Here is a 19,362-nt window from a genome sequence, read left to right on the forward strand (position 1 = left end):
ACATGACCCAATCCCTGTGCCATGCCATCCTCTCACCTTACAGCTTTGGCATCCTGAGGGGTTCCCTGAGATCATTTGCCTAGGAGGAGGCACTTAGGCTGGGGTTACAGAGGTTTCTGCAGGACATGCAGCCACCACTGGTGTGGACAGTGCTGGTACTCCACCTGGCCTCTGAGGATACCTGAGCAGCAGTGGTGGAAGAACATTCTCCTTAAAGCAGAGTTTTAAGCAGTGAAATTGGTTCATGTCACCTGTGAAGAGATGGGCAGAGGTTCCTAATTCATGGGCTGTGATTCAGGGTGTTGGAAGAGGGTCAAGGATGTTTAGGGACTTGAGAGAAACAAAATGAGAATATTGATCACAGATATATCAGGGGGAGGGATGTGTGAGTAGACCTCTGCCAGTGGGCAGAAGCATGAGAATTTTTTCCGTATGTCAATACTCACCAAGTCTTCTGTGAAAATGAAGTGATTTTGCTAATCAAGTGGGTAGGGTGACTTGTTCTGTGGACACCAGACAGCCTCCCTCAACCACTCCTGTCATTGCCCAATGGGCTCCATATAAAAGCACCCATGGTGGCAGGGACTGAGGCTGTCCTTAGGCCCGTCAATGTGGATTTCCACTAACTGGAGCTGACCTAGCTGTAACCACTGCTAAGTGACCATCTGCCAACAGCAGAGACTAACACAGAGATCCCTATAGGATGACCTTCTCTGTGGAAAACAGTCAGAGGCCTGCTTGATATTAATTTCATTTGCACTCTTCCATCATGGCAGGAATTGGTCTTTTTTCTTACTGGAATTCACATTTACACTACAGAGGATTTGCTTTCATTGACAGCAGTGCTTCTGCCAAAACTGTTATCTCTGGATTACAGAATGATTCACCCATCACAATAGTATTCCACAGGAGGTTCTGATCAAGGAACTCATTTTACAGCAAATAAAGGGCTATGGGCCTTTTCTCCTGGCATTCAAGAGTCTTACCATTGTCCCAAACATTTTGAGACATATGGCTTATATGCATGGTTTGATGACTGCTTGGAAGCTCCATTACTGTGCCAGGCAATTGGCAAGTATGTGTAGGGTTGGGCAATGTATTCCAGGATGGCGCATGTGCTGTGCATCAGTGCCCAATATGGTGCTGTTTTTCCCACAGTCAGGATCCATGGGTCCAGAATCAAGGAGTAAATTGTAGTGGCTCCACTCAAAAATGTCTCTAGTGATCCATCAGCAAAAGTTTGACATTCTCTCCTCCTGACCTCAGGCTCCGTGGATCTAGAGGTCTTAGGCGCACTGGAGGAACGCTTTCCTAGAGGATACAACAATGACTGCATTGAACTGAGACCTGAGAGTTGCCCACATCCCTCTGGACATGCCTGTATGGATGTCTCCCTGTGTCTGTCTTTCCACTCAGACCCTCCATCAACAACTCAAACCCCAGGCAAAGAAACACAGGACATCCTGATCCTGCCAGGCAGAAATCCACACCAGACTGACTCTTCTGCAGTGCCTGCCTGGAGGGCTGGAGAGAAGGGCAGCTTGGGGGTCTCAAATTTGGGTGAATAGGGCCGAGCCTGCTCATGGCTTTGTCCACAGTCCTACTGGGGCAGGAGGAAGATGATGAAATAGAGGGGGAGGGGTTTATGTCTCACTTCCCCGTCTGCTAGTGTCACTGTGGGATGATTACCACTGCTGTCTGCTGATTGACAGTAATAGTCAGCCTCGTCTTCTGCCTGCACTCCACTGATGGTCAAGGTGACTGTTGTCCCTGAGCTGGAGCCAGAGAATCGCTCAGGAATCCCTGAGGGCCTCTCACTGTCTTTATATATCACCAGCACAGGGGCCTGGCCTGGCTTCTGCTGGTACCAAGAAGCGTAATTGTTTGGCAATGCATCTCCAGAGCAGGTGATCCTGGCCGTCTGTCCTGGGGACACCGAAACCGAGGATGGCTGTGTCAGCTCATAGGAGGCCTCAGAGCCTGCAAGGAAGAACAAGAGAGGGGGTTTGAAGATGAAGGACCCATTCCCAGGAGTCCCACCCAGAGGCTGTGTCTGGACTTTGCTCAGGATTCAGGATAGGCTCAGCTTAGGATCTGTGTGGACTGAGTCTGGGGCAGGGCCTGGGGTCAGCACCTGTGCAGAGAGTGAGGAGGGGAAGCAGGAGAGGGATCCAGGCCATGGCGAGACACCAGAGTTCTGCCTCCTGGGCCCACAGCACAGCTGGGCTCCCCAGACCGCTTTTATTCCCTCATGCTTTTGGGGACAGTCAGTGTTTGGTGTTTATGCAAATTAACATCCACTGCAACTCCTCCTGGAGAGATGTCACTCAAACCAGCTGTGGGGGCAGCACAGGCGACAGGAGGAAGAAGAAGCATAGTGTCCAGTTAGAAAATCAGCTGTAGCCTTCAAGTCCCGTGATCACAGTCATCTTCCTGGGAATTGACCTCTTGACCACCCTCCCAATCATCCCTGACCAGGGTTCAGTCCTTGGCCAGGCTCAGCAGAGCTGTGGACCTTCCAGGAGGTTGGCCTGGAGTTGGGTCCACCTCCTACCTCAGCAGGGCTGAGCTGGGCTCTGCTGAGAGATCATGATGACACCTGACTTAGCAGCGGGTGGACCAGGGACCCATCCGCTTCCTCCTGCTGGTCCCTCAGACTCAGTCCCCTCTTGTTCATTCCATCTAAATGCTGTGCTGTGTCATCAGGCACTTGCCAATTACTTCAGTAGAAATAGTTGGGTCATTTAAGCAACCACACACCCCTGTGGAGTCAACAGGGCCTCTGGTCTCATTTTAGCCATGATGCTGCTCCTTCTACATCACCCCTCATTGCCACAAGAGATTAGCAATTGGCACCCTCAGCTCGTCTGTTATTTATGTATGTTTTTCTCATCAATGTTTTATGTAAACTTGCAAAAAGCAGGAGAAAACCACACTGGACTGATAATCTAACTTTAGGCCCCATGGTCTCTGCAGGGGTCCCAGGGTCATGGTCCCTGCACAGCACATGAGCTCCAGAAGGTGGGTGGTCCCTGGTTACTCCAGCCAGGTCCCTGGTCAGTGTCTTGTCACTGAGCGTGGACAGCCCCATGGTCAGAGCTGTGGCTTGAGGCAGGGGAGAAGCCCCATCCCTCAGAACAGTGTCACCTCAAGGAGGCTGGGGATGCCCCATGCAAGGACCAGGGCCCCAGATGCCTCACCCCATCCACCTGAGACTCCCCTGAGCACAGGAGCTGCCCCCTGAGTCAGAGTCCGCCTGGATCAGGAAGGAGAGGCAGAGGGAGGGTAGGGAGGGTGTATCTGGAAGTGCCCAGGACAGAGAGCTCAGCTCCCCAGGACACTGCCGGAGAGGGAGGGACGAGGCCCTGAGAGTGGCAAGAGGCCCAGGCCACCATCCTGGGTGAAGGACTCGGGCTCTGGGAGCCCCGTCACCTCACATTGTGCCCCCTCCTAGACCAATTCGACCTCCAGACGTCTCCGAGGGAATCCCCTTCCTGAGGAAGCTGCCCAAGCTGCCACATGGGCAGCCTCCTCTAGCTGCATTTCCCAGGTGAGGCGTTCACTGTGCCAGGCTTCTATTAGTGTCCTTGGGTGACACTGTAAGAGTCTGACCCTCGGAACATGGTCACTGCAGCCCGAGGGGATAGGATGAACTGTCTTCACTTTCAGTCTGAAGATCGATTCTTGGACACCTGTTGAACCCCAGGCTGACCTTCCTCTTTGCCCCAGCTGGGCAGCCCCAGCCTCTCTCCTGACTGCTCCTGGCTGCAGCTCTGCTGCCCCCAGCTGGTGGAGGAGACAGCCCAGGAGATTCCTTCTTCCAGGTGTGTCGCCTCAGAAGTTGAGGACCAGAAAGTCCAGCCCCATTCCGTGCCAGTGTGACCCAATCTGCCCTGCCCAGCCCAGCACAGAGAGGTCACACATGAAGTGCAGGGAGGTGGGGCAGGTGCAATTGCTATAAAAGTGACTCATGGTTGAAATGCTCTCCTCTAGTGGTTTTGTTCCGTCAGGACTAATTAGAGTGAGTTAATCGAAGCTCTTCTGCAAAGGTTTCAATATTTAGAGAGATGCATGTGCCATCCTACGGGAACCCAGGCTTTCTATGCACTTAGGATGCAAAGTGGTGCACCTCCCACCTAATGAGAGTAGCTATGAGTCAGTGCAATCACTGCATGTTTCTTGCACTGCAGTTTTGTTGTGAGCTAACATCACAGTCGTCAGCACCATCAATTTCATGTTTATGTTTATTTCATTGCACACTTCTCAGAGTTTTTGCTGGGAGAATTTCTACACTAACCTAGTCTGTTTTCCTGATGAAACTGGGACTCTCCTGCTTATTCTCAGCTCGGGGCTGCTGTTCCCACCATACAGAAAACAAGATCTTTTGAGCTCGTTTCTCGGAATCCCTGCAGAGGAAAGACAAGAAGTTCCACGTCTGAAACCCACTGAAGCCCATTGAATGACATCCCCTCATCAGGCTTTAATTAATATGACATTCATTGCTTTTCTTTCTTTTAATTTTGAATGAAGAAAAGAGCTTCTTCAGTTCAGTATAAGCCTCCTCACTTCGCAGCAGGTAACACTGTGGCCAAAAGAGACTAAGTGGCTCAGAAGAACAGAAAACAGTGGGGGCAAGTCCAGGAGCTTACCCAAGTGTCCTGATTTCTGAAACTGGGTGCTTCGGGGCAGAGCTTAGCCAGGGTGGGGAGGGACGGGGCACCAGGGTCAGGCAGGCTTCAGGGTTGTGTCCCGAGAACACACTGATGTCTCCTGTCATAGGGGGAGCCCACCTCAGCCTGCAGAAGGTGGGGTCTGTACCCCAGGGTAGAGCTGGAGAATCTGTGGAAATTGGGGGCTGCTTTGGACACAGGGCCTGGCCTGGCTCCCGCTGGTTCTCTCTGCATTTTTGCCTGCTCCACTGTCTCCTGAGCAGGTGGGGACAAGTGTCTCATGGCCATCTCTACTGGGGGTAGCTGAGTCTTTAGGAAACCACAGAGGCTGCAGATTGAGGAGACTTCAGGGCTTATGCTCAGGGTCCCATCTCCTGAAGCATCACCTGGGCTGAGCTCAGGATCAGGAATAGGCTTACGGTCCTGTGGGGCTTTCCCTGGGGCAGCATCTGTGCAGAGTGAGGAGAGGTGGCAGGTGAATGTTCTAGGCATGGGGAGACATCCTAAAGCTTTGTCTTTGGAGCCCACAGCTGAGCGTGGTTTCCTCAGGCCTCCATACTCTCAAAAGTCCCCATGAAAATGCTCCGTCCATCGCGCTCAACTGGAGAGAACTCAGCAGGCTTCAGTGTGGGCTTTATGGGGCTGGTTCATGTGGAATTCTTCTTCTTCTCATGTCTCATAGGGGAGTGATTGTCACTGCTTATTTGAACAATCTTCAAGGAATGTCGGTATCCCATACCCACGGTTGTCTGTGAAGCTCACAGGGTGGGAAGGTGTCTCCATGTTGCCAGGGCCCTGGCCATTGTTGTGTATCAGTCCCCCTTCTGCTGCTGTGTCAGGACCAGACAGGTGTGTACTTGTGGCCCATCCTGGACAAGGTTCTATATAAGCATAACAATATTTGATGACACTAACTCAGCAGTGACTATGGCCTGTGCCTTGTCTGTTTGTGGGCCTTGCCCACATGAGCTCATTTAACCCAGAAGTACATCTGAGGGAAAAGGTAAGTGAGGAAAATAGAAAAGTTTTGAGTCTGGGACATTTGACACTGCCAGCACTCCCTGGCAACTCCAACATGCACGTGTACACACGTGCACACACACTCACACACAGCATATGCATTTACACACAGGCACACACACCAACTCACAGGCATATGCATTTACACACATGCACACACACAGGCATATGCATTTACTCACTTGCACACATGGCACTGCTTTGTGTACAGGAGAAAGGGAGCACATCTTCCAGCCTGCAGTCCTGTTCTCTGGGCCTGCAATTGCAGAGACCTGAACCATTCTGAGAGACATCACCAGAATGTGTCCCAGCAGAACTACTTTGTGATGGACATTACTCTCCTGCTTGCCTTCCTACAGCTGGCCTTGCTTGTGATGTCCTGGTGCTGGGTGAGATGCTCAGTTTTGCAGAAAGAGTCAGGACAATCTGCTGAAGACTGACAATCAGTTTTTGACCTGTGGCCATTACAGTGGGCAGCATGGAGCCCTGACCGGGCAGGCACAGATGGATGGGCATTAAGGCTGGGCTGGTACCACTGAAAGGAAGGGACCCTGGGGACAGAGAGCAGGGGAATCACCTACTATTTCCTCCAGGTCAGTCCATTGAACACAAGGGGAAGTCAAATGGGCTCATAGAATACAAAGGCCACAGCTGCATTGACCTGGGCTCAGGATAACCAGGGACTATGGTTGGAGGAGAGAAGCAGATAAGCATAAATTGAATTTAATAATCATTAGCCATGGAACATCTTTGCCGGTGTTTGGTTAAAAAAAAAAAAAAAAAAGCTGATACAGAACATAGAACAAAAAATAACACAAATTAAATTGTTTTAAGAACAGAGGATGTCCCTATTATGAAAGATATATTGGAAACAGAAATGGTATAGTCAAAAGAAAATTCATCACATATGTGTATTAAACTACTATTTCCAATGTTACCATTAAGCATCCACATTTTGCTGTGCAAATAAAGAGTTTCCTAATGGTTATACGAAAGTGCATTATTTTTTCTATTTGATATTGAGGTTCCCCTGTGGGGTGAGGGTGGTCTTGAGTGTAGGAAAGAAGAATATTCCATAGGATGTTTCCTTATTACTAAAAAATAATTTCATAGGAAAAGGTAGTTTGCAGCATAAACATGTTTCCACCAAAAAGGTCCTGTTCTTCTGGTAACTTGGCTTGGGATCTTTGTACTTTTAACATCTCAAGCTCTCTTCCTTATCCCATTGTTAAAGTCTGTTCTAGAATTGTCATGGAATATAAAAATATTCAATACATTCAAAACTTAAACTATTTATTTATTTATTTCTTATTCTCAGAACTTGTATGTTCTCTTCTGTTTTTGGCTTCAGTCAAATGCTGATATTAGGACCCTTCTCTCTGAGCCTGCCCTGGATATTCCAGCTTTGGTACAAGCTTTCTTGCCCACCTGCCCATCCCTCTCCCTCAGACTTTTGCCTTAGGGAGAGTCTATTCCTGATATATTAAAGCTCTCCCAAAACTCAGAGCAAGCAATGCAGATAAAAGTTATGTGACTGTGACACAGGGCTGTCTTGGTCAAACCCATGAGTCCACCAAATAGAGGATATGAACATGTTCTTATCCAGTGGAAGACCTCAGCCTAATATAGGAGGTGAAATACAATGACCCTCACAGAGAGATCCCCACCTAGATTACATGCTGGTGGAATTTTCAACCCTCAGACAAATCTACAAACCAGTGACTGTTCAGCCACATCCTGTGACTGTCACTGGCCTGACACTTGATTTTGTATGGTCCAGAGAGACAGTGACTTTTATCATTTTAAATGATTATGTTGTAAATGATGCTATAAGTACCTAAGAATCAACTTTAGGATTGAAAGTTGATTCTTGGACCGCAAAGACTAAAATAATTCTTTTTTAAATTTATTTTTATGCTTTTTAATTTAATAGAGATGAGGATTCACTGTGTGGCCTAGACTAATCTCAAATTCCCTAGATCAAGCAATTGACCTGTCTAACTCTTCCAAAGTGCTTGGGATTGCAGGCGTGAGCCACCGTGCCTGGCCTCAAAGACTAAAATTCTTCTTATCTGGATATTCAAGAAAAAGTTTATGAAATCCTAAAAAAGGAAAAACTACTGAACTCTTTCTGAAAAGGCCCAAACTTAAGCAGAACAGGAGACTCAAAAATAAAACTGTAACAAGGTAACATTTTTGAGTCTGGTAGGTTGGCAAAAATTTACACTTTCAACAATGTACTCTGAACAAGTACTTCCGGCTGGCATTGAAAATTGGAAGAACCCCTCTGGAGGGGAATCTGACAACAGAGGGTGAAAATTACAAGCACACATCTTTCTGACCCAGCCATTTCAGTTTCAGAAATGAATCCTATGGTCATATTCACACAGGAACTCAAAGGAGGCTGCATAGGGATGTTCGCTGCACTGTTACTTCTAAGATCAAAGTTGTGGCGATAACCATTAGAATGTAGTTGGCTAAAATTCTACCCACAGTGTGGGAGATGGTGATGCATTTAGGGTGAAGACATCCCTGAAAAAAGCAGTGACTACAGTAATCAGGCAGCTCCTTGTCACTGTCCCTGCATTTGAAGAGCTAGGAAGAGTTGCACATTCAGGGACCACAGCACACAAGCATCAGGAAGCTGTCCCTGTCCTGGATGAGAAACCACAGGGCAGGTTTCCTGTTGGATTTCACGGTTGGAAAGGAGAGAGGAGAATTCTCAAGGGCCCGCTGCAGGAAGCCCCTTGCACAGGGTGAGGAAGCGTCTTCAGAGCAAGGAGGAAGCCTGAGAGCCCAGGGCAGGTTTTGGTCTCACTTCCCCATGAACTTGGACCACTGTGGAAAGTACCACTACCTGCATATGAGCTGCAGTAATAATCAGCCTCGTCCTCAGCCTGGAGCCCAGAGATGGTCAGGGAGGCCGTGTTGCCAGACTTGGAGCCAGAGAAGCGATCAGAGACCCCTGAGGGCCGCTTACTGACATCATAAATCATGAGTTTGGGGGCTGTGCCTGGGTGCTGTTGGTACCAGGAGACATAGTTATAACCACCAACGTCACTGCTGGTTCCAGTGCAGGAGATGGTGACCGACTGTCCAGCAGACCCAGACACAGTGGGAGGCTGAGTCAGGGCAGACTGAGCCCAGGACCCTGGAAAGGGAGAAACACACTCTAGTGAGTCAGTGCTGGGCCCAGGTGAGCCTGAGGAGCAAGAGACCACGGATCAGCCCAGAGGCCCCTGAAGCCCCTTCCGTGGAGGTGTCACCTGTGCCCTGAGTGAGGAGGGTGAGGAGGAGCAGAGCCCAGGCCATGGTGGAGACGTCCCGAGAGTGCTGCCTGCTGATACCCCAGCGCTGGGCCTGCCCCCAGCCCTGTGTTATCTCCTCTGCCTCAGAGGAGGGTGCGGCCTCCATGCAAATCTGCGTCCTGAGCTCCTCTCCTCACCCCACCCTCACCTAGGCCTGGGCTCAGAGACTTCTGCTTCCCTGGACAGTGGGGCTCGGCTGAGGAGATGAAAATCCTTGTTTGTCTATTCTGATGGCAGGAACTTAATTATTTCATATGTGATTTGCTCAGGAGAGCAGGATCTGCTGAAATCCCTTTCCTGAGTGAACTCCTGACCCTTAGTGTCTCTGCTGTGTGGTGCCTGTGTCTCTGTGACCCTCCAGGCCTAGGCACACCGTGCAGTGCCCTCTGCTTAGCACCCACCTCCAGGCTGTCTCTATTGTCAGGAAATGGGACTGCCCATCCTGTGGACCCCTCTGCCAGGGGGCGTTGGTCTCTGATCTCCCCAGCTGCAGCTTCGTCCCATCCCCACCCACAAGCTTTGTGCTGAAGCATTTGTCACATTGAATCCCTGGAGCACATCAGCCATCCCAGGCAGTGCACCCGCATCTACATGGGCACATGTGGGAGGGACCCTGTGGAGGGAACACGAGCACCGACCAGGGCCGCAGTCCTAAGCCTGAGTCCTCTGCCCCCAATCCTACCCTTCCCACTCATGAGCAGGTGACTTGTCCTTCCCAGCCTATAGTTCTTAGCCTGAGAAATGGGGACCACAGAGTCCACTCTGCACACAGGTCATCCATGGGGATATGAGCGAGCAGGATGAAGGGAAAGTTGTTAACAGGCATTTCTGTGTGCACCAGAGTGATATTTATTGTGAATGTTTGATTTATTGAAAGATTTGTTTCCATTTTACTGTGATTTACGTGTCAGGTCACAGAGATGCATCTTTCCTCTTTCTTGGTTTCCCCCATTGGAGCATATCCTCAGTGCAACCTAAAGCTGACCTCTCTCAACCCGGCAACACTGAAGACACCCAGACACTCCATAAATACATTATTGGTTTTTTCCTCAAAATAATTTTAATATCTTTCCTCTTTCCCCATTGTCTATGACAAAATTCTTTTAATGTTTCATATTAAAATAAATATTAATGGATTCAAGTTCCTTTTAAATATTATAACATACACTATCCTGTCGTCCCATCAGATTCATCTCTGAAACCATGACAAATGCATGGAGCAGCTATTTGAGCACAAGTAAAGGAAACGGTACTCAGCAGTTTGGGATGGCCCCAGCAGATGAAATAAAACAGAGTCAGTTTGAGACTCCTGGATTTCCTCAGTGTCCCTGGGCTGGGATCCAGACAGCCCAAAACTTGAAGGGGCACAAGCCCAAAAACAAACAGAGGTCCAGAGAGCCCTCTTATTCAGGATTAAAGATAGGAAAAGAAGCTTATTTGGCTCCAAGTGAAGGCTTAGTCCCCTCCACAAGCAGGTAGTTCACCCCTGGGTTCTCATCTCTTATACCAGCGCCTCTGCCTGGGTTCACATTGATGTCCTATGGATGGAGACGGGGCTTCCTGCACCAGGTCACTCCACAGCCCCTGTAACCTGAAGGGGTGCAGACCAGCACTGCTCATTCACAATATGAGGTGAGCCTCATGGGAATCCGAATTCTAGTCATTGCGCTAGAAATACAAGGAGAAGAAGAAATTGGTTAAATCATATACTTGTTTACCTAGCATATCAAAAATAGTATCACTTTCATATGTAATCTAATTACAATTATTTAGAAGACATTTTCTATACTTTGCATGGCTACTGTTGTTATGTTTTGAAGAATCTGTGGAGATTGTGTGGCTGATGGAGATGTGAATGGGTTTCCTGTTGACAAGTGTGGGCTGTGGTAGCTTTTTAAGTGTCAACTTTGATAGGCTGAAGGAGGGGTGGAAAGAATGATTTTTTTGCACAGGGTGTGGAGGGTGTAGGTGGACAATGTCCATCCTACAGCTCCCCCTGTGGGTGCATCTGTGGTCCCTGCGTGGGGTGAGGCTTCTCCTGCTGTCCCGGGTTTCCCTGTGGGAGGATCTGAATCCAACTCTCCCTCAGAACCCAGAGCACCTGGTGAGTCAGGCTCCCTTTTCATTCCATACAAATGCAAGAAACACTCAGATCTCATTGGGCATGTGGATACTCACAATGCTAATTTAGGAATAAACGGGTGCTTTCCAGTGTACAGTGGCCTCCTGAGGTCCCGCATGGCCCATGTTGGGAATGACTGGTGATCCTAATTTGGGTTCCCTGGAAGCAGACTCTGAGATGGGGAATTGCATGCACAGAAGATGTGAAAGGAGGTGAGGGAGGCAACACTGGACAGGAGACCCCGACCCACAGTGAGGTCTCATTATTTCCTACAGGGAGCTGTGGAGCTGGGAGGATTTTCAGGTCCTCCTATGTTTAGGCAGAATCTTGAGATATAGGCCTCAGGTAGTCATGAAACCTAATCCCGCTGAGGAAGAACATAAACCTGGAGGAGGCAGTTTTCTGCACTGAGCCACACTTCCCAGTGAAGGCACAGCTCTCAGCTGCCACAAGCTCCCAACAGTGCTGGGTGGCTGAGCTCAGAAGAAAGAATCTGGGCAGATCCCACAGTGTCCACTCCTCTGGTTTTACTGTAGAGAATGACACGACTTGAGCTGTGCAGTTCTGGGGACTGATCCGGGATATTCAGGCCAAGGACTGGCTTGTCATGACCTGTGGAAATCCAGAGACCAGCTGAGGGATGTCCACCTCAGTCTGTTGATTCAATTAGGCCCCATTTCCCTGAGTCACAACTGAGTCCCCAAACCCCCGTACATCCTGGTCAGCTAAGTCCTAAATCCACTGTTGACGCCCCCTCTTCAGAGTCTGCCTGGAGGGCTGGAGGGACTTAGATCCGAGGGTCTCAGATCCATGTGTACTGGGCCAGCCCTGCTCATGAATTTGTCCACAGTCTTCCTGGCTGGAGGAAATGTCCCATCCTGGTCATTTCATCTAAATGATGGATTGTGTCATTAGGACACTTGTCACCTATTTCAGTGAGAATAGTTGAGTCATGTAAGGAACCACTCACCCATGTGGAGTTATCAGGACATCTGGTCTCATTTCACCCATGGTACTGATCCGTCTGGGCCATCCCCTTCCCCACAGTGGACCAGCCATTGCTATCCTCAGCTCTGCCATTGTTTATTTATTTTTCCCATCAAATCTTCATGTAAATTGGTAAAAAGCACCAGGGTTCTCCATCCAATGTGGTTTTCTGGTGCTTTTTCAAGTTTACATGAGGTATTGATGGGAAATCCAACTTTAAGCCCATGGTCTCTGTGAGAATCCCAGGGACACAGTCTTTGCACAGGGGGTGGGCTCCATAGGGTGGTGGTCCCTGGTCCCTGGTCCCTGCAATGAGCTGTATCCTGTCACTGAGCCAAAGACCAACTGGTGGCCAGAGCTGTGGCCTGAGGCAGGTGAGAATCCCCTTCCCTGTGGAGACCATCTCCTCAAGGAGGCTGGGGATGTCGCATCCAGGAACCAGGGCCCTGAATGTACCACCCCAGCCCCATGAGACTCCACTGAGCACAGGAGCTGCCCCCTGAGCCAGATTATGCCTGGAGCTGGAAGGAAAGGCAGAGGGAGAAGGGGTGGGGGAGTCTCTTGAAGTGCCCAGGACTCAGGACTCAGCTTCTCAAAATGTTGCTGAACAGAGAGGGACAAGACCCTGAGATTGGCAGGAGGCTCAGGCAGCCATCTTGGGTGAAGGACTCTGGCCCTGGGATCTCCATCTCCTCACACTGTGTCCCACTCCTACAGCACCCCAACCTCGGGGGAATCCCGGCTCTGTAGGAGCTGCCTAGGCTGACACCGGGCCCAGGTGCCTTGGCTGCATTTCCCAGGTAAGGCCCTCATGTTCCCGTCTCCTGTCAGTGTCCTGGGTGAACACTGCATAAATCTAGCACTCGGGACGGGGTTACTGCAGCTCAAGGGGGTAGGATGCACTTTACTGGGCTTCCATACTGAGGACTGATCCTTGGACTCCTCTTGAGCCTTCAGGGTTGGCCTCCTTCTTAGGCTTCTCCTGGGCGGCCCCAGACTCTCTTCTGACTGCAACTCTGCTGCCCCCTGCTGGTCAAGAAAAGGGAACCCATAAGCTTCCCTCCTCCAGGTGACCCCAGAACACCTGACACCTGGGAGGCTGAAAACTATGGAGTCCAGCCTCAGTCTGTGCCATATGTGAACGCTTCTGGCTCAGCACAGGGAGGTGGCATATATGGTTGCAGGGAGGTGCAGGTGCAATTCTAGTAACTGAGTCTCAGGTTGAAATACTCTTCTCTGTTCCATGGTTTTTGATCACAGAATACAGAGTGCAGAATAAACTGTAGTTCTTCTGTGAAAAACCTAAGTCCAGTGAAATGCGGTTCTCCCCACATGTACTCCTTTTTCCCGTGTATACTGAACACAAGATTGATTTTCACACCCCAATAAGAACAACTGCACTGCAACTGGGAGCAACTGATGTTTCTGTCACTAAACCTCAGTTGTGTGCCTGAACCATCATCACCGTCATTGTCATGGTATTTTTTCTATTAATCATAAGATCAGGAAGATTAAGGTAGAAAATTATGACCGTAAGTAGGTGGAACCTTTCTGTGTTCAATCCTGTAGTTTACGACTGTAGTTTTATCAACATGGTTTCATTTTTCCTTATAAACTTAAATATTTATCAAAAAGTTAACATTTCAGAGATTAAAGTTGATACCTTTCGTCACAAGATTTTGATCATTTTTTACGTATTTGATGTGAAACTCTGCTTCTTATTGCTAGAAGGCCTTTCCTTCTCTATAGGCATAATCAAAATTTGTTTTAATCACGTTTAGACCCCTGTTGGATCACAGGCCCCCACTGGATTCCTAGGTCCCAGGTGCACCTCAGGCACAGGTGTACAAGCAGGCCCTGGGTGGACTTACTTGTGTACAGGTAAGGAGCTGACCTGGGAGGAAGGTGAGCAGCCAGCAGCCCAGTGGGTTCTGAGTAGGTCTTATGGAAGGAAGGAGGCAAGGATATGGAACCTTAAAGAAGTGACTTCACTTCCTTGGCGACAGACCCTCAAAGAACTTAGAACTCTGGTAACCAGGCACCCACATCCTAGGGACAGCCCCGCAGCCAGCTCCCTTGGTGGGAGATGATCAGGAGAGCAAGATGTTCTGATGCTGCCTCCCCACATCTTGAGGCTTCTGCTTCAGGAGGGCTCAGAGTGAGAGCCTTTTCTCACGATGCTCATGCAGGCTCATTCCTCATCCCAGGCACCTGTGGCTGAAGGCGCCCCCAGGTATGACAGGGAAGGCTCTATGAGGCCAGACCTCACCAATGATCCCATTGGGACCACATCTGTGCATTGCCCTTGGTCAGCTGGAGCCTCTGGAGTTCCACCAGGCACAGGCACATGGTGAGGTGGCCAGTAGTTTCTTCAGGGACAGAAATGGAGCTAGAGGCAGCTCCAGAACCCTCCTGTCCTTGCCCTGGTCCTGTGGAGGACGAGCCCATTAAGGAGCTGCCTGACTTCATGGCATCCGCTCTAGCCACTGGCCTCAGCCCTGGAGCTGAAAGCATAGCTTGAGCAAGAGGTGGAAGAGAGGGGGTGGCCAGCACAGCCCCAGCCAGCAGCTGCTACTCTGCTCTCAGTACTGCGTACTGTGGGAGGCATGGAGGCAGAGACCTGGGTGTGTGGCCTGGGCTCCTCTGCCTCACTGGAGAGAGGCTTCTCTCATTTGGCAGAGCTGCAGCCCTGGAGCTTAGGGGCCTGCTGCTGCTGCTGCTGCTGGAGTTGTTTGCCTGCCTGCAAGAGGCACTGGAGAGAAGGAAAAGAAGCCTGGGAGGAGGGGTTCCAGCAGCTCCTCCTGTTCCCAGAGGGGGATTCTTCCTCCAGGCTCGGAGGTCTGTGCTGAACTGGGCTTCTCGGCTGTTTGCCCCTGAGGTAGTGCCCAGGACAGGCTCTTCTTGGCAGGTGTGCAGGGGTGAGGAGGCTAGGGGGCATCTCCAAAGGGTATAGAAACCAAAGCTTTGAAACTCAGGAGTTGCACCCCAAAAACACCATACCACGCCACCACCTGCCCTAGAATTTATTCAGTGTTAGAATTACAAGTTTCTACAATGACATTTAAATGAAGTTTGACTTACGTTTCTTACCTTTGCTTTCTTACTAACTTTTGTGTCATTCATTTCCTGGTATCTTCTTCGATACCATAACACTAGACTACGCACAACACTGTCTGACTTCTCCATTTGGGTATCAGTTAGGAATGTTAAAATTAGTAAGACCACATGGAGCCGCTGACACTCCTCAAACTTGCTCTTCCCCATTCTGTTTAATGGCAACTCCCATTTAATAGTTTCTCAGCTCAATATTCTTGGTGTCCCCTTTTAATTCTCTCTGTCATTGCAGCTCTGTCATTGTCTCTCTATACCTGTCTGGTTCTCATTCTTCCTCTTTTTTTCTCTCTCTCTATAACACACACATACACACACACACACAGACACACACACACACACACACACAGACACACACACACATACACACACACACACACAGAGACACACACACACACAGACACACACACACAGACACACACACACACACAGACACACACACACACACACAGACACACACACACACAGACACACACACACACACACACATTTTCAGATCTGACATGTATGAAAATCCTGCCAGCTTTAACTTTGAAGTGAAGTCATTCCAGATGGTATCTGCAAATTCACCTTCCCACCCTCACCACTTGCTGACTATAGTACTTCCCTCACAAGGCCAAAGTTCTACTGCAGAGATTTCTTGAAGAAATAATGAGAACTATTATACATTGTTATTTCAGGCACCCTCAAAATACAGGCTAGTGCTCTATGCCTAGGATGTCCCAGGAAAGAATAAGAAATGGTGCATGTAAGGGATGGTCTTTGACAAGGGGAACCAGGACAGGCCCCTTACACTTCACTCTCTCCTTTTCCTTTGAACTTTTCCACATCAGCCAAACAGGTTAGGGACAGTAGAAGCCCCTCAGGCTGGGCCTGGCCACCTTCTCTGGCCTCAGAATGCAGCCTGGCCTGACAGATTGGCTGCAACTTCATGACCAACCCAGAGCCAGAACCACAAAACTAAGCTGCTCTCAATTCCAGATGCACCGAAGTGACAAGATCACAAACACGTGTTCTCTTAATATGCTCATTATTAGGGAGCAATTGTTATTCAAAAGTACACAATACATACAGTTTAGCCTTTTGAAATACATTTTCTTGTGGATATTTCAGGTACACAACATATTGATATAGGATACACATATACTGAAACTTTTACTTTGTTTTCATAAAATCCATTTAATCAAAGTTTATGAAGCCTAAGCTATATATATTCATGGTTATGTTTACCAATTGACTCATAAAATTTAAATATTGGATGCAGGTAATGTCTCAGTATTTATTAAAGGAATTCTCACCTTTAGTAGATTAATACAGATTTCAGCTACAGAATTATTGACGCCCATGGTAATTACAAATTCGTGATGTCAACGAGGAAGAAGGAATGGACTCAGGTTGACTCTTCCCTGTGGAACCATTTTGGAAACTCCCATCCTATAGAGAGACCATCCACTTTTACGCAGTTCCCAGGACAGGGCCTCAGAGATGTGAGACGGGGATTTTGAGAGAACACTGAGTCTGTCACTCAAAATCTCTCTAGCTCAGCAACCTGAGGTATTGAGGCAAAAAGGAGGAGCAGGAAAAAAAAAGGTCAGGTGCAGTGGTTCACACCTATAATCCCACCCTTTTGGGAGGCCGAGTCAGGTGGATCACCTGAGGTCAGGAGTTCAAGCCCAGCCTGGCCAACATAATGAAACCCAGTCTCTACTAAATATACAAAAATTAGCCAGGCGTGGTGGTGCAGGCCTGTAATCCCAGCTACTCAGGAGGCTGAGGCAGGGAGAATTGCTTGGACCTGAGAGGTTGGGATTGCAGTGAGCCGAGATCGTGCCATTACACTCCAGCCTGGGCAACAATGAGACACTGTCTCAAAAAAAAAAAAAAAAAAGAAAGAAAGAAAAAGAAAAGAAAAAGAAAAACAACAGCTTCTTCTTGTTCTTAATCCCTCAAAAACATGTTCAGATCTTCTCACAGTGGTCGTCACTGCTTCAGAACAGAGATGCAGAGGAATAGCCCAGCCAGGAGAGTCATCTTCACCAGAGCATGGTGGACACAGAGTTGAGTAGGAAGCAATTCCAGGAAACTCCCTGTAATGACTTCTGTCCAGGTTGGTCTGCACAGTGTCGGATATGGGTTGCATTTAGGGCAAGGATACCCCTAAAAACAGCAGTGAATGCATCTGCTCCTTCGCATTATGTGCCTACATTTGAAGAGTTGGGAATAGTTGCGCATTCAGGGACCGCAACACACAAGCAACAGGAAGCTGTCCTTGTCCTGGATGAGAAACCACAGAGCAGGTTTCCTTTTGGACTTCGTGGTGAGAAAGAGAGGAGCTGAGAGAGGGGAATTCTCAAGTAGGTGCTGCAAGAAGCCCCTTGCATAGGGTGAGGAAGCATCTTCAGAACAAGGGAGAGCCTGAGAGTTCAGGGCAAGTTTGGTCTCAATTCCCCATGAATTTGAACCACTGTGGAAAGTGCCACCTCTCCTATGTGAGCTGTAGTAATAATCAGCCTCATCCTCAGCCTGGAACCCAGAGATGGTCATGGAGGCTGTGTTGCTAGACTTGGAGCCAGAGAAGCCATCAGGGACCCTTGAGGCCTGAATACTGACACCATAAATCATGGGTCTGAGAACTGTGTCACCCAGTGTTTTGGGGCCAAGAGCAGAAAGGCTTTGCAGCAGGTGCAGGTGGGGGAGTGAGTGTCCTGCTATTGGGCCAGAGAAACTAGTAGAGTCTACCATAATAGAGGAACTGGACATAGGAACTGAAACCTTGTGCTTAAGGCAAGGCTTCAGACGAGAATCTTACTGTAGACCCATGGGATTTAGCAACAAGTCTATGTCATGTGCAGTAGAGAATTATTTCCTTTTGAAAACAACCTCTTCTATGTTCAGGGGCTTTGTTACATCCAGAACCACGTGAGATAGCAGTGACCACACAGCCATACCTGTCAGATCCCCTCAGTCATGAGCTCAGGCAGGGTAAGAAATGATCCATAGTGAGATGGAGGTGGCACGTGTAGGATGGAGCAGGAGCAGAGCCCACAGGCACTGTATTCTGCACAAGCAGGTTCTTCTCTGTTATTCCAGTGCCTCTTCCTGGGTTCACACTTCCATCGTCTGGTGGAGATGGGGCTTCCTGCACCAGGTTACTTGACAGCACCTGTCACCTGAAAGAGTCTGTCCCATAATGGTATGACACGATCCTCCTGTGACCCCTAGTGTCTAGTCACCACATTAAATATAAAAAGATACGAAAAATAAAATAAAAATAAATATGGCTAAATAGTATACTTTATTCTTGTGAATAAAGCAAAATACCATCATTTTCACAGGTTATCAACATGAAATTATTTATGAGGTGAATTGCATAGATTTTTATGGCTATTGTTACTGTTATTTTTCTGGAGATCAATGATTTGGGGACTGTATAGTTGATGGGGATGTGAATGGGTTTTCTGTTGACCAGGGTGGCCTACAGTGGCTTTTGATGTGACAAGTGACCTGTTTTTTACCTAGCTCATCACATCTACATATCTGGTTGGGATTGTAGAAAGGAGCAACATTTGGAGAAGATGTGGAGGGCAGAGGTGGGCAGTGTCGATCCTGCAGCTCACCCTGTGGGTGCATCTGTGGTCCCTGTACGGGATGAGGCTGCTCCTGCTCCGGGGTTCCCTGTAGGGAGATCTGACTTCAACTCTCCCTCAACCCAGAGCACCTGAGTTTAGGCTCCCTTTTCATTCCATAAAAATTCAAGGAACAATCACATTGGGCATTTGAACGTTTACTCTGAAAATTTAGAACAGAAGCCAGAGTGTTCAGTGTATAGTGGCCTCCTCAGGTCCCTCATGGCCCATGTAGAGGCATTTGGCCATCTTAGATGGGGTTCACTGGAAGCCGGCTCTGAGATGGAGATTTCCAAGCACAGAAGATTTAGAAGGGAGTGAGGGAGGCAACACTGGGCAGAAGGAGACCCTGACTCATGATGGGATTGCCACTGAGGCCTCAGGCGTCCACACAGGGAGCTCTGGAGCCGGGAGGCCCTTCATTCAGTGGCATCTTAAATTGAGGCAGGGACTTGAGACTTTGGTTGATGAAACCGAACCCCTCTGAGGAGGGACATAGACTTGAGGAAGGTTTCTGA

General features: G+C 48.8%; 1 pseudogene and 2 gene segments (V, D, J or C); 1 reads left to right on the forward strand and 2 right to left on the reverse strand.

Annotated features, from left to right (window-relative positions):
* Positions 1 to 1,600: 1,600 nt before the first annotated feature.
* LOC113220062 lies at positions 1,601 to 2,227 on the reverse strand. The segment is given in 2 exon segments: positions 1,601 to 1,980; positions 2,135 to 2,227. Coding segments are annotated over 2 exon segments (426 nt in total).
* Positions 2,228 to 8,383: 6,156 nt separating this feature from the next.
* Positions 8,384 to 9,045, reverse strand: LOC113220060. The segment is given in 2 exon segments: positions 8,384 to 8,841; positions 8,957 to 9,045. Coding segments are annotated over 2 exon segments (504 nt in total).
* Positions 9,046 to 14,284: 5,239 nt separating this feature from the next.
* On the forward strand, positions 14,285 to 14,984 carry LOC113220061 (annotated as a pseudogene).
* The last annotated feature ends 4,378 nt before the right edge of the window (positions 14,985 to 19,362 follow it).

This window comes from Piliocolobus tephrosceles, unplaced genomic scaffold (genome assembly GCF_002776525.5).
Source record: "Piliocolobus tephrosceles isolate RC106 unplaced genomic scaffold, ASM277652v3 unscaffolded_314, whole genome shotgun sequence".
Lineage (NCBI taxonomy): Eukaryota > Metazoa > Chordata > Mammalia > Primates > Cercopithecidae > Piliocolobus > Piliocolobus tephrosceles.